Here is a 21,437-nt window from a genome sequence, read left to right on the forward strand (position 1 = left end):
AGAAACACAAACCAGAGGAAAAATACACATTTTTGATTTGGGGGTGAGCTGTTACTTTAAAGGTAGCTTTAAAGATGGCTCTTGATGGAACTTATTCAGTATATTTATTTAGATAACTTAGAAAAAGCCATTCAAATGAAACACATGAATCTTTATTACTTCATCCAGCATTACATCCGGTGCAAACACTGAGCAACATAACCAATGATAGGTCAGTGGTCTTCACTATACATTTATTAATAGCAGTTTTTCTAGTTTCATTTTTATAACAAAGTGTTAAAGAGGGGTGGAAAACATGTTTTACATTAAGAGTTTTTTTTAAGTCAGTTGCCACATAGAATGACATGGCACAAACTAAAGCAAACTACATGTAAAAACCTCTCAGGGGCACAAGGAAAGAAACACAAAGGAAGAAGCACAATATGGTTAAAGGCTTCTTCCAAACTGGTAGATGCTCTGAGAAGGAAGGAAAAGGGAGAAGAGACCGCTTACGATGAGGTATGACTTTACAATGCCAACTGAGGATCCAAAAGCATGAAGAACCCAAGGACAGTGGCTTACATATGTTATTACAGAGTGCACATGCAGACATGTCAGCCAGAGAAACCAGAAATCAAATACTGGTTTTGTGCGGTAAACCTCAGAACATGTTTGATGAAGATCTCTTCTGAAACCAGGTCAAAAAGATTCTGTTCAAAGAAAGTACAAACAAGTATAAAAGAAAATAATTTAAGAAGAACAGAGGGGGGAGACTAAACATTGTCCATGAAAAAAAAAATCTACTAAAAGGGAAGGAAATAAAACTACTTTCCTTCCTACGTTTTCTAAGGAGAGTGAGTAAACAGCCAGTTTTGTTAGGGAGAGGGATCATAACAAATGCATTTCCTTGAGCCTGTTGGTACATCAGACAGTCCTTTTTATTTGTGTTTTCACAGCTGCTAGTGACAGCCCGAGTTGTGCCAAACATCTAGTGGTTATGTTCTTGCAGGTGCCACTTGCACATCTTCGGTTCTCTCTAAAGAGCACGTGGCCTCTTGGGATTGATCTGCTTACTGGCTTGCTCCTCCTCCTGGAGTGCAGAGCGGAATGACTTCACTTTATCTGTTGAAGGAAGGATGGAGAGGAAAAGACATTATGACAAAGTGAGTGTTCGCTAAAGCCGAATACATTCAGGGTCCCTACACACTTGCCCTTAAAGGGGCAGCCCTAGGTCATGATTTCTAGTAATAGTAATTTCTAGTAAATAAAATGTTTGTATGATCAATTTACTTTTAGATATTCTGAATTTTATGTTTTAGAAAAAAGAATAGTCAGGCAACAAATATTTTTACATACTCCTTCCTTTTGTCTATACTTATCCAGACTTAGAGATGACTAAAAATCAATTCCACACTGTATTGTTAACAAAGGGCTAACGTGTTCCTGTGCTGTAGTCATACCTCGGAGCTCAGTGAGGATTTCTATCTTCTGGTCAAGGATCTGTTCCAGTTGAGTGGCGTACGACTCCACGTCATAATCCACCTCCTCTGTCATTTCCAGCAGCACCTTTTCATCTTCCAACCACCGGATGGACTCCTGCTCACAGAGGACACACACACACACACACGTACATATTTAGTTGATCACAGCCCCAGATGACATAGTGCCTGCAGCAGTGAAGACTGACCTCTTAATTCTGATAAAATAAATTTCTCTTGCTACAAAGAGTTGCCAAAATGATTAGAGATGCAGATATATTTTTGACAAGTCAGATTACTTAATTAAAACTGTTGTGCAACACACAATTAGCTTTTATTTATCATTTACAATGTTCAGACAGGTGTTAATCTGGCTGTACTTACATACCTTCATCAATGTATCTGAAATGACAAAGGTTTTTCATGTATGTGGACATAAAAACAACAAGAGGTGAGCTGGAGTGTTTAAAGACTCATCTATGTTTTCCTAAGTGTTCTGACCTGGAAAACAGCCCGGTGGTCCTCCAGGACCTGCTCCTCCATCTCCACTAACTGAGACACTGCCTCATGGAAGGTAAAGAGCTGGGGAGACACTTCCTCCTCCTGGGAAACATGAACATGGCAAACAGCAGACACAGAAACTGGGTTAACATAGCTTGAGTAGCAACAAAAAATAAACACATGCCAGACATCTTTGCTGAGATCACTGAGATCAAAATTTGGATCACACAAGATGTTACTGTTCGCTCATACATGTTGATTCTTTAATTAATTTAAAACACATTTCTGACTTTCTCACATCTTTCAGATCGTTGAAACCTGCCTATATATTTCAAGGATGAGGTCATATGTTGCTGGTCATCTGTGGGATGATGGAATACATTCTATGTGGAAAAACATTACAGCCCTTGAGTGTGCAAAACATAAATTAAACAGAATGTTATCATTTACTAATCCATTTTGACTTATACTCTATTGGAAACAGTACAAAGACAATATATTTAATATTTTACCTCATCAATAGGGGTGTCACAATTCTCCAAATTCACGATTCAACATTCGATTTTAAGTCATGATTCGATTTAAACTTTTTTTTTTTAGCACTGATGGCTGTGCCACTGTTAGATTATCAAGTCTCAATTTGTATTTGATCAACAGATTATTGGTTTTATGTCCTGACAACTGAAATTTACATTTTCAAATTATTCTTTAAAAATATGGTCAATATGGTATCAAGCATGATGATGGTGACCGCAAGTTGGCAGGGGTGGAGAAAAAAAAATGCTGGCCGTTTTTATATTGTCCGATTATTGAAACTGAAAGTTAATTTAAATCCATACATCATATTTGCACAGCTTTTTATGTTTGAAACAGTCTATACCAAAGTTGGTGACAGGAATGATTCTAAAGAATTTTAAAAACAAGTCTAGTTATTTAAAAGTTTTCTTATTTTCCGCAAAATGAAGTTTAATAATCAGAATATGCTGATAGTTTCAGTTTACATGAGCAGACAGTGTGTACTTACATTCTGCTCACAGAGCAGTTTGAGGTCGTCTCTTTGTGGTGAGATACTCAGCCACTCCTCGTCCAGAAGATCCAGCTGGTTGACAGCGTGGATGTTGGGTCGACCCCCCTCGATCACTTGGTTGGGGTCCACTGTCAGTTCCTTCACCCTGCAGAGAAAAAGACATTGAGCTGGTCTGAACCGATTCTTTCGCAGCGCAGATCCACTCAGAACATGGCGGCTGTTTGATTCAGGGTATGATGTTAACTGTGGGTCGAAAGCATTCACAAATAGCACAGGGTGGTGGCATCATGACAGCAGTGACATCATGCATGGGGAAAGATGACTGCGTTGACTCTGGAAATGTGTGAAGCCAAGTATAATTCATCTATCTGTTTGTCCTCAAGATGGGCAGCTCATGTTTAATGAGGCCTCTCAGAGCTGATGAGGTTTTACCGCCGAGCAACCCAACCTGCCAGTAGAGCGCAAATTAATATGGACTATGTGAGAGGGATTACCCACTGATAGCTGGTTTAAATGAAAGCTCATCCGGGATGCTTTTACTGAGCAGCTTCACAGATATTTTAATGATATTATTAGGCCAAACAGCAGCTGACAGCTTATTAAGTTAAGCTCTGAATCACCATCTATTCATTTTGACTAATCACACATCCAGAGTTTGCCACTGACTGTGTCCGACAGAACAAATAAAAGACACACCCATATGGACAGACGGATGTATTGTTTGTTCTTCAGGAGTCATTGAAAAGAAAAAGGTTATGTCCTCAGTTAAGCAAAGGATAAAAGTGAAAGCACAAGTCAAAGCAGGGGAGGAGGATGAAGTGTGACATGCAGATGAAAAATAAGAAGGATAACACGACAGTGGAGGTTCTCCTCTGTGAACAACTGATGAAGAAAATGAAAGCTGCTAAAATGAGGTCATGGATGTATGTCATAATGTCATAAATACCTGCAGGGAGCGCATGCACTGTGTGTGTGTGTGTGTGTGTGTGTGTATAAATGCAGTGCTGTGCTTTGGGGAGTGCTCGACCTGCTGGGAGAGGTAGCAGCAAAGTCATCGTACTCAAAGGTATTGGTGGGCGAGTGGTCAGGGCGACTCCCCTGACCGCCCTGTGAGAAGGGGATGTCCGACGGACTAATCCCAAACTCCTTCACTCTACACAGCGGCGCCAGCCACACCAGCGCACAGAGGAGCAGAGGGCAGGAGAGAAGAAGGAAACAAAGCAGGAGAAAGACAGATGAGAAGGAATACAAGAGAGTCAGACAGAACTACTGAGAGTAGGCAGAGGAATTTATAGTAACAACATTGGTAGAGCTAATCTATACAAAAGCCAATAGGGATTATAGTAGAATTAAAGGAGCTAGAATTTCACAACATTGCATAATTTCCGTTGGTTGCCGTGGCTACAAGGCAATGTCCAAACCACTGTACAGGTCAACATATTCCCACCTGTTGGCGTAGCGTAGTGTGTTGAGGGTATTCTCACAGGAAGTCATACCAGGAGAGATTGTAGCAATCTGTGCAGAGAAAGAGGCGACCATTCAAATAAATACCATCTGAGAGATATGAGGGCACAAACACTGGATATTAATGAAGGCAGTAAACTGACCATGCATGTCCGGGAATTTTCCCCAATGAAGGAGTCTCTCAGGACCTGGGTGAGCTTACTGGCTCTGAACGGAGTGTGAGGCTTGTTACGACCAAGAGCCCTGATACACTCCTGAAAAAAGGAAAGCAGAGACACATCATAGGGTAAATAAAACCATTTCAATTGTAAACGCAGTGGATTTTATCTGTTCAGATACAACACGCAGCAGTCTAAAATCAAGGTACTGCCACCACTGCCCACAAACCTTTAGGGCCAGCAGGCTTTTGTTGATCTCAGCTCCCTCCAGACGAGTTTGGCGGTCAGCACTCGATGTATCCGCCCCCCTCTCATTCCCTGCAAGGTCAATGAGGGAGAACTTGCCATGCATCTTCCCCTTCCTCCGAAGAATGATCTGGAATACAGCGTGGCTGCGAGATGAGTGGGCGTTGGCCGATGTCTGCCCTGACGTTCTGGGAGTGAGATGACATAGAGAGACATAGCGTGAACAAACAAGAAATAGGAGAGCAAGAAATGAACAACTGTAGCGCAAAAATGGCACGACTTTCCTTTATTTGCCATGAACATGGTGTACAAGGAATATGATCGAGGTGATGTCATATTTTATCACGAGACATTTGCATGATAAATAATCAGCTTATTTAAAGGTCCAGTGTGTAAGATTTACAGGGATATACTGACTCAGTATGGCAGATATAAAGTATAATATTTCTAAGTATGTTTTCATGAAAGAAAGAAAGAAAGAAAGAAAGAAAGAAAGAAAGAAAGAAAGAAAGAAAGATAGAGGCCACCATGTTACAATGCAAAAAAGATAAGAATATTCACAGAAAAAAGACAAACCAAACACTGGCTTTAGATCTGTCTTTTAAGCGAGTTTCTCAGCCACTATAGATTCTTTCATACACTTGGAAGGGGAAAGAGGATGTGTTTGCAATATGCAAGCTCTCCCCTAGATGCCACTAAATCTTACACACTGCTCCTTCAATGCAGGACAAAAATGGGATAGAATACTGACAACTAGATTGACAAAGTCTCTGTAGTTATACCTGCAGCTGTTGCCCACTTCTATGAGTTTCAGGACATCCTCTGTGCACTTCACTTCCTTCTCCTGAAGCCCAACAACCTGCACCTGCTGTTTGCCGTCCTCCAGCACCCTCAGCTTAGCTTTACGATTCAGCAGGTCAAACACCTAACAAAATACACACATAGTCAGTACTGGGTAATGTTTTATGTAGGAAAAAACTGAAAAAAAACAACAACCCACAAATGATCACATATCACTTGCCTTTCCACTGTAGATTTCAAAGAAGGTTGCGTACACTTGTAGATCTAACTTCTTGTAGTTGGGTTTCTTCAACATGAGAAATACATCCCGAGCTATATAAAAAGAGATGAAAAGTCTAAAAATTTCACCAGCAAACCAAATCTTTCATAAAATAATAACCAGAAAAAAAATATTATAACTTTACTCACTAACATAGCTCATTGACTTACCAGCTAATGCATAAATTCCTTTAGAGCAGTCTTGGTTCTTCCCAGAGAAATCTCCACCCATAGTCTAAAACACAGTCCAAAGTATAATAAAGTTAAAGAGACATGGACATCTTTAATCTTTAAGGGTAATAAAATAGATCAATCTCAATAGGAAGCTATGGGTGGTTTTGGCTTTTTGAAGGAGTCATTGCATGTAACTCACATGTGTTTTTCCACTGCCTGTCTGCCCATAGGCAAAGCAGGTGGCCATGCCCCTCTCAAAAATGGTCTCCACTAGAGGTCTGGCAGTGAACCTGCAGGATAAGACAAAACAGAAATAAATTTACTACTCTGCAAACACAATCTCTAACATCTAACCATTATGTACACAAACAAGAAACATGTCAGTCTCCAATTCAGCTCTGTAAAACAATGCCTTAATCTCATCATAATAACCAGTCAGGTGTGACTTCTGTGAACCACTAACACATAAAACAGCTTGGTTTATTTGTTCTGTTGTTACAAACCTGTAAACCATCTCGTTGGTGGCGCTGTCATCAAAAGCATAGTCAAAGCGGAAGGTCTGGTTCTCCAGGTAGCGGGTGAGGTCCACTTTTTGTTTAGGTTCATGAACCATCACCACGTCTTTACTGGGGATGGTGATCACATCCAAATCCTTCACAGACAACTCTGGAACACAGCAGAGGCAAGCCAGTCAATCACATTAATAGTTTGGAGGAAATCTGACATATAATGATTGGTCTCAAAACCAATGCTGTTAACAATACAAGACCTTACCTTTCTTGTTGAGTGGACGTTTCCTTACACAAACACATATTCTGTGCTCTTCAATCTGGATCGTATAACAGAGAAGGACATGTAATTATAATGTTGTTAGATGTCAACTCTCAGCAATCAAGAAAGGAGGAGAAGTCACAGTCTCTTCTCACCAGATCTGCTGTGGTCAGAGGCCGGTAATCTAGACTGGCTCGGAAATCTCGGATCATGTACATGATCTCATAGTTGGGGATGGTAGTATCCACCTCCTGAAGGAGAGACAAAGTGACAGAGTGAGGTGGCATCTGTTTGATCAATGAGAAAATTATTCTCATGTATTTCAATTTATCATCTCAATTTTAAGAATGTAAGAGGTTATCAAGATTTGGTAAAGTTTGTTAATTAGGAAGGAGAAAGGTGAATAATGTTGATGTACCTGAGCTCTCTTCTCCCTGAGCTCCTGTTGCTGAAGCCGACGCCTCTCTCTCTTCTCCTGCAGTTTTTCAACCTCCTTCACGCAGTTTGACTTTCTCCTCGCTGCCATAAAGACAAGAGAAACAGTGACTCTACTGCTTTCCACAGGATATGCAAACTGCCCTCCTTTGTAACAAGGGTTTCTTCCTTCTTGCAGACTGTTTCTTCTACTTCCTCAGTGTTTTCCCCTGGCTTGAGCAGTATCTTTCTCTCAGTGAGTCTTTCCTTTCTCTTGGTCTTCTTTCAAACAGAAGGGGGACCTTGGGCTATTTCCAACAAAGCAGAACAGTCATAGTGCTCAAGCACAGACAAGGATGCAGTGGCTGGTACACTGTGCCTCCAGTATCACACTAGCTGCTTTCTCTATATAACCAACAAAGGGCCTTTACAGTGTGTTCAAAACCCGCTCTCCTCATTTATCCCTTCTGCTGGCATCCTGAAACAACTAGACTGGGTGACTGCTAAAACTAGGATATGTGCGTTATAGTGGTGCACTTAAAATTAGCTGTGGTTTCATCACAAATATGTTCAGAATTATTTTTCAATCAACAAACAATCAACCAGAAGGTTATTCCAAATCTCCCAGCACAGCACACCCACAGATTAGTGTTTCATGTCAATCACAACATATTAGTAATCATAATAACAGAACACAAGTTAGCAAACATGTGAGTAAAAGCCACTTCTCACTCCTTGCACAGTTCACAAAAAACAGTGTTATCTGATTAGCCTTGGCTCGCTGCTACAGCCCCAGCTTCCCACTGCAAAGCCTGGCCCAAGCCCTGTAATACAGTCCTGGCCTCCTGCTGGCTCCAGTTCCCGAGAACCCAGAGTATCAGAGCAGAGGGATTAATAATCTGCTCTAATCTGGTAGGAGAAGATGAGCTGGGTCAGCACCAGGACAAGGCAGTATACAGGGATGCAAAACCATCACTACTTGTGGGTCTCTCAAGCTGCTGGCAGGGGACGTGATGGGTGAGGAGGGGGAAAAAAGGAGTTTCCCTCCTTCTTCTCTCAACCCTTCAAACAACAGTGAAGAATTGGATTGAATGGAGGGCAAAGAGAAAGGTTATTGTTGCCGTCTGAGCCTTGAGGAGTAATGCACAGTGCCACAGGCTTTCCCATGTGTGTGCTTGTGTGTGACTCAGCAGAAATCAGAAAAGCGAATCAGGGAAAAGACAGCGCAGTCCAACAGCACGTTTTTTTTAAACTCCCTGTCTAATACCCAGAAAGCCTGTCTGCTGGATGGATTGTGTTTGTGCTACTTCACCACCACAACACAGCTCCGAACTGTATCTGACAGACATTTGGATGATCTTTTCCTAAAACTAGAGGACACTTTCTATTGGGAACTCTATTAGAATCACCATAAAGCAATGAGGGCAAGGGAAACATGCAGGTGATACATACAAAGCTGTCCAAACTCCTTTCTGGAAATCGGTTGATGTGAGGATTCTGTGATAAACATGCGGTCAACAAAAACATGAGACATTAAAAAGTTTTGAAAATGTGTCTGTTTTCTGCAGATGGCCTGAATCAACTGATCACAAATATGATAAATGTTAAAAAGTGATTTTTGTGGTGCATTTTCACTATTCATTTGACAAAATATATTGTTAAAAAATAATGTCTCAAGTTTGAATTTACACCTCTTGAGAACCATTTAACTTCAGGCCAAATGCTTACAACTACCTCCTTAAAAGTTTCTTGAGAAATATCACAGTTTAGGTTCATTACAAAACAAACTGGTTTTGATCGTGTTACCATTCTGCAGTTGCTGTTGTGTCTGAGCTTGAGTGGGTTGTGCAGGCTGTTGGGATGGAGGCGGTGGTGCAGGCTCTGGTTGCTGAGGTTGTGGGGGTCTGGCCCTGGTCGGAATTGCTGTAAACACAAAACCACGAGATTTAAAAGTTTGAGAAAGACCTTTTGAGTTGCATTCTGCTAACACGCCAGTTTTGAGCATGCATCTTACAGTTTTAATTCAACTTACCTACCTTAAAATTAAAGTATGCATGACCATGGATGATTTTTTTACCAAATTAAGTAACTCAAGATTTAGAGTTCTATGTTACTGTTCCTTTTTAAGCATGTGTTTCTGTTATTTTGTCCGAACAGTTTTTATCACAGAGGGCATGACACATCTCTCTGTATAATGCAATACAGTTCAACAGTGCCTCAAACCACATCCTCAAAAATGATTATAAAAATGAATCAATACCTCTCTGAAACAGTTTCAATAAAAACATTAAAACTGTTTTGTCTAGTCCCAATGAACAGGAAACATCTTACTTTTCATACATCTTAAGTCAACTAAAAGACTGACATAACATGTTTAAACTGTGTAATGTATAGTAATGAAGTACATATAGAAAGTCAGAATAATCTAACAATATTACTCACTCATAAGTTTTGTATGTACTGACCACTGATCTTCTTTATGATTTCTATTCTAGTAATATTATGAGAGGATAATTTAACAACTCCCCGAGAACTGCATGAAACAAACCTCTATTATCCCTGGACGGAGTGTCATTCTTAGTAGGTGCTATCGTCCGACGGTTCTGCAAGAAAAAACAAAAACTAAGTGAGATGTTCTAGGATATAAACATGAGGGTTAAGTAATTCCTAATTTCACTTTAGTATATTTTGGAGCTGCTTTGGACCTGAAATAAGAAACATCCTATTTCCGCCCATTCAGTTTTCAACCTCTTCCACCTGCCACCTCTGTTATGTAGAGATACAGAAATAGACAAAGCCTGAGAATCAGATTAGTGCTGAGAACAGAGGCCTCTTTTAATAACACCAATGTTCATAATGACACTGTCAATGCACGTAATTTAAAGTAGTTTTTTTTAAAGAAAGGAGAATAGACCTTGTCAAAACAACTAAAGACAGTAACTACATGTATATTTTTTGTGAGAATGACTGCTGTACAGGTTAAATGTTTTATATGTTGACAACTGAAAAAAAAAGTACTGTAGAGCAGGTTAAATTACAACTGCAATATTTTTCAAATTAACTGTTAACGTGACTCTACGGCCCTAATCTACTGTGCAACATACATGGTGTACTTAACAAGACCAATTAGTTAGTTACCTTGAAGGATCCAGGTGCTATATTAAGGCGCAGCAAACTGCAGCCACATAATTACCCAAGCAAGTCTGAGCACTTTAGATTCACTCAAGCAATAATGGTGTAAAATGGAGCAAGAGAATCAAAAGAAATTGTGTTTTTGTTTAAACAATCCAGATCATATCACACAGATTTGTTGCAGTTATGTTCAGAGAGCATATTGGTACTTACCTTTGCAATTTTGTTGACCTTCACACATGTGGGTGTAGGTGGGGGTGGAGTCTCTGGACTAGGAGCAATTTCTTCATCTGGAGCCACATCTGGGTTAAGTGCAAATATACTTTCCAAGTCGATCTGTTCAGAAATAGAGGAGTATTAATACCAACTGATTAAATGCATGCTGATCAACTGATGTTTGGCATTAGACAATGCAACAATACACCCTATTCATATATTCCAGACTTAGTGCTGTAAGTCATATAAACAGCACAGGACAGCTACATTTTAATATGTGACTTTGAACAAGCCTCCCTGTACGTAAACCAGCAGAAACAGACAGTAGCAGAGATTTGGACTTGAGTCATTTGGACATTGGTGAAGGTTTGAATCACAATCTATGACTTTAATGTTGACCTGAGAAAATCCAATAATATGGACTCACATCTTGACTTTGACTCAACAGTAATGATTTGAGACTTCACTTGGACATGGACTTGAGAAACCTGATACTCCTCAAGGCCCAACATCTTGAGAGAATTCATTTGTTTGTTCAAAATGTGATTCAGCATTTTCAAGTCCATCTAACTGTGTAAGAATTGTTGACCAAACTGTAACTTGGCCTAAAATCACTTTGTCTTAATTCAGACACTGGTCCAACAGGCCAGCTTTATTTGCTTGTTTTTCCACCAGGAATTCTGTTACCAATGCAATACACTGTAAGCAACTAGAATTTCAGCCACTGTCTGAATGAGGAAAGAAACTTTTATCAGACACCTTTTCAAGAAAGCAAGGGTCTTTGATACCAAAAAGTGTCAAAGATACATGCCAGTGTGGTAATGTGATTTTTGCGTTCAAGATTTGGTAGTTCACATGCAAGTAGGGGTGGGGGAAATTTCAGATTCTTAGATGCATCGCGATTCGGACATGGACGAATCTGAATCGATTCACAAACGTACAAATTTCGATTATTTAAATCTGTTAATTAAAGTAATAAATAAGGTTCTAAATAATGCGGAACTAAGAAGCGCGGTAGGCGTAATCTCCGGGACACTTTGGGACGCGCACCTGGAGCGGACACGCCGACACGCGCACAGACAAAAACAAACATGGCTGACCGCCAGCCGCCTCGCCGTCAGATCCGAACAGCTCCTTCTAATTTAAAAGCAGATGTGTGGAAACACTTCGGCTTCTACAACGTCGACGGCGGAAGCGAACTGGACAAGAGCCACGTTACATGTAAGCTGTGTCGTGTTAAAATAAAATACTTTGGCAACACAACAAACATGAGAAGCCATGTAAATGCACTGTTTTTAAAAATTGCAAGTGATGAATACTTATTCAGTGAGACAAAAAGAAATGTGTGTTGTGAAAAAGTGCATCAATATACATAAATTAAAGATGCATCAATAATCGTTTTATAATCGAATCATAGCCCCTGAATCGTAATCGCAATCGAATCGGCAGGTGCCCAAAGATTCCCACCCCTACATGCAAGTGCTTCAAATTTCGTAAATTTAGTAAATGTTTATCAGCAATATCTAACATTAGCTATCTGGCAACCAGTGAAACTGAGAGAGGGAGGAAGTGACACAAGATAGAGAGGAGATGGTAATTTCTGATGATGGAAAATAGATTTTTACCAGATATCAATTTCACAGTGCAAGTTACTGAAATAACAGTCCGGGTGGACATGCAATCTGGAAGGCCTGAATGTCTTTGGATAATTGCAGAATAATTGCTGTGGAAAATAAAAGCACATGCTGGTGCCACTGATGCATTATGGTAATAAATGGTGGTTTACCTCTTTCCCTTTAGTGTCTCCATTTTCTATCCACTCCACCGTGACGCTCTCATTGTCCTCATTCAATGAGGTCACCATTGCCTGGTGTATACGTCCTGTGAAAATATCATTGACAAGGGGAACACAAACATCAGATAGGTAGACTATTATAACATTAAACAGTGAAGGCAGTGCCTACAAAGGTGAGAACTACTGTCCAAACTCCTATATGGCCTTTGCAACTTTGGTAGCAACAATGGTGGTAATATTTAACTGTTAATATGTAGAGTGATGATGAGCCTGCATGTGCCAATCACCACCTCGTGTTTCAGTAATGAAAAAGAGCTGATTAAGGATAATTAATCAGTACAAATTTTTACACACAGGTATACGCATAGGTTAACTTAAAACGGATTTCACTAATACCTTAGCTTGCGCATTAGCAAGGTAATGTATTTAGTAGCGTAGGTTACAAACGGTGTAATTACCACAGCCTGATCAGATCTGTACTTGGTGCTGCTAAATTAGAACTACCCTGTTTTTTCATAAAGAAAAGTAGCAAGGTTGGAAAAACCTGAGAAGAGTTAGGTGTTTTTGAGATTGTGGTAAATTATATTAAATGCTTTAAAAGACATCCTGATTTGCTGTGTTCATAGTCAGAGTGTCACTGTCAATCAAGGGCCTGCGTATCTTCTTATGTTTTGCATGTCCTGTGCAGTTAATCTTAACTTATTTTGTGTAAAACAGCAAAGTACACTTTTACTGCTTTGCCATGCGTGTAATGTGGGTAAAGAGATAGTTCAGAGCTACAGAAATGTGCCTTTGGACGGATGCTGTTTATGTATTTACTGTAGTCTGAAGTTTTGTATAACTGCAATATCAGGCTATCGTGGCTCAACTGTTGAGCATCTATGAGATCAAATTGATCCTATAGACATCTACAAATTAAGCAAGTAAACTAATCAAGGTGCCTTGTTCCAGGCTTTGTCTGAGGGGAATCCACAGTCTCATACTTTGAAAACACCTGGTTTAGACAGCAGAATACGGTAGGTGAAGACCACAGATACTGAGGGATATACACTTAACTAAGCATTGATACAGTGGTTGATAAATAATTATATGATGAACAGTTTATACTATACTATGATGAAAAGATCATAGACTTGGGAAAAAGGTGAGTTTGTCTGCTATTCTCTGCAGTTGTACACTGGTTTTAGGTGAAACAAAAGTAAACAGTAAAAAAAAAAAAAGTCATGGTTACCAAGTTATTAATTTAAAGGCTATTTGTTAGATACCAACAAAAGTAGCAGAATTACACCCACATTCCAACACTAGTCACATGCAATGTAGACAGTGGACCACAGATTATTCAGTATCTAAAATATCTATTTTAATATTGTGGCAATGATTGCAATCATATCACATGCCAATAAGCATTACAATATGAGAAGAGATCAGTACAGAGCACAGTGTTGAATGATGCCTTAAGTAAACCCTGTCTGCATACACATCAATACTAACCATTAGACATCAAACATTTGACCTCAGCACCTCAAGCATCAGGACACAATTACATCCTTTAAGTTTCAAATGAAAGCATGGCAAAACACTGAGGCTAATCTTGGTAAGAAGTGACTCTGAGGTTTGATAATGACCCGTTGGAGAGAATCACTGATAACAGAGACGAGCACAGCTGCTGCTTGCCTGTATGTTTCTCTCCCCCCTCTCTGTCTGCAGCGTAATAATACCAGCTGTAAAGAGCCTGCTCAGCCCTCCCATCTTTGTCTATGTGAATCTAACTGTATGCTGTTAAATTCCCGGCGCAATCCAGGGAAGCACCATGTTCCTGTATCCATTATTTAGAGGCTCACAGGGAGCTGGCAAGCAAAGATGCTTTTAGCGCTCACAATTGCTGAACATTTCACTGATTTTCCTTACAATGGTTTTATTTTGGTAACACAGGAACTGCTGGCTTAAGAGGGTAGGATATACCCATGAAAAACAATATATACTTACTCTTTACTGCAGTTTTTATATGCATATTATAATCATAACTAAACTTACACTTGACTAATTACAACTAGCACTGGATCAATAGCTGACTCGTTTGAGCATAACCAATCTTATTAATAATAGTAGTGATTATCTTAGTAATATTATCATGTACTTGTCTTTCTGTAAATTAAATGTTCCCTTCATCATGAAGTCTGGGTCCTGTAGCTATACAGTGTCTGTCACAGGACAGATGCTATGCCCTTTCATCCGAGGGCTTTTTACTTCTGCTGAAACAATTAATAATTAATGAGGATATTATTAGGCACTTGACAGAAAGGTAATCAATTTGATCATTGCTAAATAATGCAAATCACTTATCAATTGCAAACATAAAATATTAGCATTTTAAATGCTAATATTTGAATGCATAAATAAAACAATAATTTGCCAATTTTACACAGAAACATAAATACAACATAAACAGTACTGTGATATATAGCACTGCCATAAAAACATAATGAACAAATGATGTCAGCTTTACAACCCTAGCTTCCCCTCCATTAGAAATGAATGAATCTCTGTTATTAACTGAGCCAGTGCTCAAAACTAGAGCTCATAGTAACTGAAAACTTCATATACTTAACTGAAAAGTGAGTATATTTATGTACTATGTCTAAGCTTTGTACAAGTAAGCCATAGGGTTACAATATGGATGACAAAAGCTCAGAAGGACAACTTCATCAGAGCTAAATAACAAAATTATACTCTATTGACAATTTAACAGTGGAGCTCCTTCAGCCTCTCAAGTCTATCTATTTAAGACATAACTTGGTTTAAATACTACAAAAAAGCTTACCACTTCAATCAACACTATTATTAATACATATAATAAAGGTGTTGAGCCACCACCCATCAGCACAGAGATTTAATGCGACCTGGTATATACGGGTTCAACCAGATGGATACCTGGTGTCTGTGAAGCCTTGGTCATATGATTCACATAATTTTCATATTTAAACCACTAAGTCAACCCACATGCCTTGTATGAAGGCATCTGCTTTTGTTGTGTTTCTCTACTCATCATCACTCATCTGTCTCATGTGAATGCAACTCTCTTTAGGGAAGGATCTAACCTAGGAACTTACTACTATGCCGGCATCTGTAATGTCTGCACTGAGGAACAACAGCTAGACATGAATATGACTGCAATTAATGCCACTGTTGAACTGTGACATGGTACGTTGAAAAAAAAAACCTTGGCAACAGTAAAGGCAACTTAAGGAGAGTGTTGAGAGCATGCCATACTGCAACAGTGACTGCAGCACTTAGGGGATTTACAGAGAAAACAGGGGGTCAGGCAAGGCCCTCTGCTGCTGCTTCTTGCTAATAGCTTTTTGCTGCTAATAAAAAAAGAGAGGAAAGAAATGTGACTGGTGTTGGCTAATGACAGTGGTCAAGTCTGACGCCACAGGCTTCCAATGGGTTCAGAAAGATTTGACTCAACTCAAAAATATAAATAACTGCAGAGCAAACCAGCAATTTCCTCCTAACCACGCAAAAGTCTTGTTACATGACATAATAACTTCATTCAAATATATGATTTGAGACACTTTCTTACCTAAAGTACACATATTTCACTTTGCTCTTTCCGATGGGAATTACAGAAAAAGACTGCAATTAAATTATAACTGTAAACCAACTTGACAGAAATAGAAGTTACATGAGGTGATCTGTTTCTCCCCCATTCTACTGAATTATTAAGATGTTTGCTGAACCAACCAGCACACAGGTGCATCCTTACTATATACTGACAGCGTTTAGTCTCCACTGTTAACATATAACAGTGCACACAAACATAAATAATGAGTGTTAATGCCAAAAAAAAGTAATCATCCCAGCCAGAAACACCAATCAAGAGAATATGGACAAAATAATGGGGTCAAGACGTGACAACAAAGAAACAATTAGAGCTGAACAATTAATCGAAATTTGATCTTAATCACAATTTGGCCTATTGCAATTTTCAAATGGCAGGAGAAGCAACATTTATTAAAGGTAAAATGCGGGTCAAAATACCATTTTAAATTAAATATTGTCGTGCTGCAGAGATGTTCTGGCCTACACACCATATTCTAGTCTTCTAGACTTAAGGAAAAAAAAGATTTTTGGTTTAGAGTCCCTCAAAAATCATTTTAATATTTTTATATAAAAATGAAAATAATTATATGAAATATTATTAGTCAAAATAATTGGAATTAGATATTTTTGCCAAATATTTCAGTCCTAGTAATAATGAGAGAGAAACTGAATGTAAAGGCTAAGCAAGACTGCTGCTTGTGTAAATGTACAGTTGTCAATAGCAGAGCCTTTATAACCTGAGAATGGAGGCCACAGCCACAGTAAAACACCATACACAACAATGGACACAGAGGGGGCCCATCTAACCTGTTGTCGCCAGAGGCCAAACGACCTAAAGACACAAATGCATGCTCCACCCATCACCAAGACAGCTTTACAGTAAGTACAACTTTCTCTCTCCACATCCAGATTAGGCAGGTTGCCATAATGTGACAAGGCTGAAGCGTAAGTTTATCTGTTATTATGGTCCATGCCCAAGCCAAAAAATATAGCTCTAACTATACACATAGGCAATAAATAAAGAGTTACTTTTTTTTTTTAAAAAAAAGCTAATATTTGGTGTTATTGATAAGTTACTTTCATTATTAAACAATGATCAAACTTGGTATCATTTCTGTCAAGTGCTTAATAACATCATCATTAATCATTAATTTATTCAGCATAAGCAGAGAACCATCAGGTTCAAGAGCACAGCATCCGTCCCACGGCAGACACTGCATACCTACAAGATCCAGACATACTTTCACAATTAATTTCCCTCCAAATACTATTAAGTGTACCTGCTTGCCTATGTCTTCCTCACATATACACACTCTGTTCCAATACTACACTGGCTGAAATGCTAAGTCACATAAATGTCTGTCTTACAGTAGTTGCTATACTAGTTTTCTGTAACTGAATTCACTGCCCACTGTGTCCCACTTCTATACTAAAACCTGGCTGGGTGCGTATGCTGACACCTCCCAGTGACTGAAGGGGCTTAAGAGGGGGTGCTTCAAGCTCTGCTAAGCCTGTGGAAAAAACAAAGCCTTAGAGGCATCAGTTTCACTACATAACCAAATGCACACATTGATGAAACTGTAACATGTCACAGACTGAGAAAATTCTGTAGTCCATAATCACTGAATTGGTAGGTGTCCTATGTCTTTATAGCACTCAACTTTGAAATACACTCCAATATCTACCGAATAGTCAAAAAAAATTCTCTCTGAGATCTTGCTCTCATTGGGACTGACTGTGAAAGGGAAAAAAAAACAGACTGGGAGTGAGAGAGTCCTGGCAGAATAGAGGGAGCTGGCTGCAACAGATGGGGTGGTGGCTAATGGCCTGAATCTGGCTTGAATCTGAACCAGACCCGCCACCAACCCCCCAGAGAGAGGGCAATCCCTGCTCTGGATGCAACACCGACCAGCAGGGAAATGACCAGAGAGAACCGCTTTCCTCTCTAGGCCTCCTGAGTGTTTGTTTCTTTCTCATCTCACCCTTCATCTTAGGGCACTGATGATGGAGTTGAGGACATCATCATCAACAACAGCCAATACAACGGTTAAAATCACACCCTTGCCTCTAGCTTTGACAGTTTGTTTTCAATCAAGTGCTTTGTATGTAAAAGTATTTGTTGTTTAAGGCTTTTATTACAAAACATTATCACTGGGTGTAGCCTATGCCTAATCTGGAAGGGCCGGCAGGAATGACACAAACTTTTCAGTCATCTTTGGCTGCCTGGCCCTGAAGCAATATTTTACTACTATACAGGGCAGACAGAATAAAGCAGACATTCACATAGAGACAAGTCATACAACACGCCTCTCCTGTCTACTCGTCTGTTAACCCTTCAAAAACCGAGGCTGAAGTGATGGCACTTCCCAGTATACAGTACTTGTACAATAAGCACAGAGCTGGCATCAGCGTTTCACACTGCCATTTCTTTGTCTTCATGCTACTGTTACATTTGATACAATGAAAACTTGTAAGGATAAATTATCAGCCAATATTGGCCTATCTAGCTTTATTGATTTCTATTTGTATCTGCATATATTCGCTGATAAGTATTGGCTATATTAATATCTGATTTGACTGACTGTCAAAGCTTTCAATTTGATTACTTGGGAAAATGCTCTATAAAAGCCGAATTATAATAGTTAAGGTTTTCAGTATTCTTAACTATAAAAAGTGAATGAACATTTGAAGGGTCTGAATTCATCTTTGATTTTGTTGTAATAGTAATGTCAGTTAGATTGTTTGGTCAGACCTATGAAATAATAAATCATCCATCTTCACTCACTATATCTTTGCCTTAAATATCCTCAAGTGTGCACTAACTGGCCTGCAGTTTATGTGGACTACTGAACATGAATAATAAGAAATTATCGGTTACCTTTTGAGTACAGGACATGAGATTATTAACGGTTATCGATATTTCTGGGGGGAAAAAAATCCCTCAAAACATGATTTCCTCGTTATAATGGATGATCTTACCAAAGAGTTTCTACAGCCACAATTATCTTCATCACGGTTGAAGTTAATACAATGTTGGTATGTGCCTTTCTACTGTTATTAGCACTGCATAATATCTTTAAAATTAAAAAAATCTTTTTTAAATCTTGATTCTAGAGAACTGGGTTAACTAACATTAGATGGTCTCCATAACAACAACGCTACTTAAGTTAGCTAGGTTAAGTGATTATTTAACTAATAACAATGACTGAATAAATTATTTTGTGCATAAAGACAGCCAAAAAGCAAACTAATCGCTGACTAAATGGGTCGTAATTAGGTTTAAGTACAGCGTTGTAAGAAAGCCGGTAACAATTTTGGCCCTTTAGCTAATAACAAGCTAATGCTGCTCTCTACGGAACTAACGTTAGCGTTAGCTTGTTTAGCAATTTAGCTAGCTTAGCTAATGGTAAATTTTAATCCCTTCTTAGAATAAATACTTCAAATAACGTGGCACTGGCGATGGTGTTTTAACTTCGCATAATTCCAGCTGAATGCATCTGTTGTTATCTAACGATGAATTAACAGCTAACGGCATATGTCTTTTGAATTCGCATAGAAGCTAGCTAACAAAGGTAAGGGCTCATTCAAAGCCTTTGGCCATGTTGAAGCACTCCGCCCTGACAGCTAATATTAACGATCTCATGCAGCTAACGTGAACGTTACGCTCTGCAGCCAGGAACAACGGTTGCTGTATTCAACAGCACCGCAGCAACAAAGATCCCTTAACAACTTAGCTACACAGTGCGGCGGGGAGATAATAGACAGGGAGAAACTTACCATCACTGCGCTTTATCTCCACATAAGTACCAACGACAATCTTCCCAAAACCCGACGCCATTCTACATTACTTAAATAATTAACAGAAACAAGGCTACAGACTTATTATGAGCCGGTAAATGCAGCTTCTTCTGTTTGGCAGTCTTTGGTCGGGGAGGAAGATGCAGGCAACAGAATGAGCTAGCATTACGTATCCACCGAGAATAGTATATCCGGTCTGGGATTTTCAAAATAAAACCAGGCACATTTTCTGCACTCTTGATTCCTTGCTCTAAACTGCACATATAAAACCTGACCCATACAGTGCATTATTGTAGAGCAGGGATGCTGGGAAAGTGGGAAAGTTAACTTCCTTCATACTATATCTCTGAACTGTCTATGAAATCACACACATTCAGGCTATTCTGATCTCCTTTCAGTGACTAATGTAATAACTAATGTAATATTTACCCTAAAACCTTTTGAAACCCCATTTTGAAAACTTCACAGAGCTGCTGCAGGGGGCATGAATGACCCAGGGTCATAAGCTGAATGAAAATTATTCATGAAGGGAAAATAAACAAGACTTTGCTGATGCTGTCATGCTGACCTTTATTTCACTATAATTCAACCTGAATGAGTTTTAATTTAGTGCTTTGTCTATCATTGTCAACGACTGATGAACATTGTGGGGTGTGACATGAATTTTGAATTTTGGGGGGTTATTAAGGAAGGTATGCCAGAAAAAGTTTGAGAATCACTGCACCAATCCAACTTTAATAGTGCACAATTATTACTCCAACTGTATTGGTTGGATTATGCCACCTGGTGGCATCAAGACTCTAGAAGACCACATAAAATGCAGCTCAAGTTCCTCTTTCTTTGCCTGCTGGTTTGGGGTTTGTTTGGAAATCTTATTTATAGTATTCTACTGTCAGAGGGCACAAGCTTATAATCTCTATAGTTTTGTGCGTGTGTGTGTGTGGTGTATTTTAACCACACCTGGTGTGTGGTTCAAGAGTTGATGGGGCGAAAAAAGACTTAGCATCCCAAATTATTCTAAAAAAGTTACATGGTTATTATATTTGAAAAAAATTAAATGAAGTACAACCCTCATTATTTCATGCCAGACATCCATGACTTCTGACAATCAGCAATTTTCCGATTCAGTAAAATGCCGAAATACATTGTGACTAAAACCGTAATGCATGTGACACTTGTAAAAGCACATGAATGACACATTTCACATCACTAGTACCCACACACACTTGTCATAAAGTAACCATAGTTACCATTGAAGAGTAATACATTTCCTGAGTCCTCAAGATCATCACATGAGCTGCGTTGTTCTTTAATGTTGTATAGTAACAGGAATAACAACAACTCTAAAATATGTCCTCAGCTAAGTCTTTTTTTGTATCATTTTTTCAAAAAAAAAAAAAAAAGAAAAAAAAAAGATTGCAAACAGAGTAGCCAGTACAAAAAACAGCTAACAACCATTGGCAGGCCAGGAATATTTTTGCTTATTTTCTCACATTCGTGCATGTAACAAGGTGATTCGCTATTCAAAAACAGGAAAGTATTTAGTGACCTCATTGTGCGTTGACAAACCATATGTCATGAGTCAAAGCAGTAGAATTTTTTCATATTAACGAGACAGTCAA

General features: G+C 39.0%; 1 protein-coding gene across 5 annotated transcripts; it reads right to left on the reverse strand.

Moving 5' to 3' along the window:
• Positions 1-130: 130 nt before the first annotated feature.
• Positions 131-19,990, reverse strand: LOC146320652 (kinesin-like protein KIF2A). Of its 5 annotated transcripts, XM_084728977.1 has the most exons (22): positions 19,795-19,990; positions 12,406-12,500; positions 10,617-10,739; positions 9,820-9,874; positions 9,078-9,194; positions 8,724-8,768; positions 7,276-7,376; positions 7,013-7,108; positions 6,861-6,915; positions 6,590-6,752; positions 6,286-6,376; positions 6,084-6,147; positions 5,875-5,966; positions 5,636-5,778; positions 4,837-5,041; positions 4,593-4,703; positions 4,433-4,500; positions 4,013-4,138; positions 2,983-3,130; positions 1,959-2,060; positions 1,440-1,575; positions 131-1,101 (listed from the first exon to the last, which is right to left on the reverse strand). In XM_084728977.1, the coding sequence occupies exons 1-22, from the start codon at positions 19,853-19,855 to the stop codon at positions 1,016-1,018; spliced, it is 2,283 nt and encodes a 760-aa protein (XP_084585103.1). In that variant the 5' UTR covers positions 19,856-19,990; the 3' UTR covers positions 131-1,015. The 5 variants fall into 5 exon arrangements, 4 of the variants coding, with proteins under 4 accessions (XP_084585103.1, XP_084585104.1, XP_084585106.1 ...); XM_084728978.1 differs by lacking the exon at positions 8,724-8,768; XM_084728980.1 differs by lacking the exon at positions 4,013-4,138.
• Positions 19,991-21,437: the final 1,447 nt, after the last annotated feature.

The sequence above is a fragment of the Lutjanus erythropterus genome, chromosome 10, assembly GCF_056507025.1.
Source record: "Lutjanus erythropterus isolate fLutEry1 chromosome 10, fLutEry1.hap2, whole genome shotgun sequence".
NCBI classification, from domain to species: domain Eukaryota; kingdom Metazoa; phylum Chordata; class Actinopteri; order Lutjaniformes; family Lutjanidae; genus Lutjanus; species Lutjanus erythropterus.

Excerpts from the sequence above, each read along its gene's own strand:
- LOC146320652 (XM_084728977.1), bottom strand. The coding sequence starts at position 19,855 with ATGGCGTCGGGTTTTGGGAAGATTGTCGTTGGTACTTATGTGGAGATA. Across the intron at positions 7,377-8,723 it reads AAAGGAGTTTGGACAGCTTT|CGAGGAGAAAGTCAAACTGC; the intron begins GTATGTATCACC and ends TCTTTATGGCAG. Across the intron at positions 3,131-4,012 it reads GCTGCTACCTCTCCCAGCAG|GGTGAAGGAACTGACAGTGG; the intron begins GTCGAGCACTCC and ends TTTTCTCTGCAG.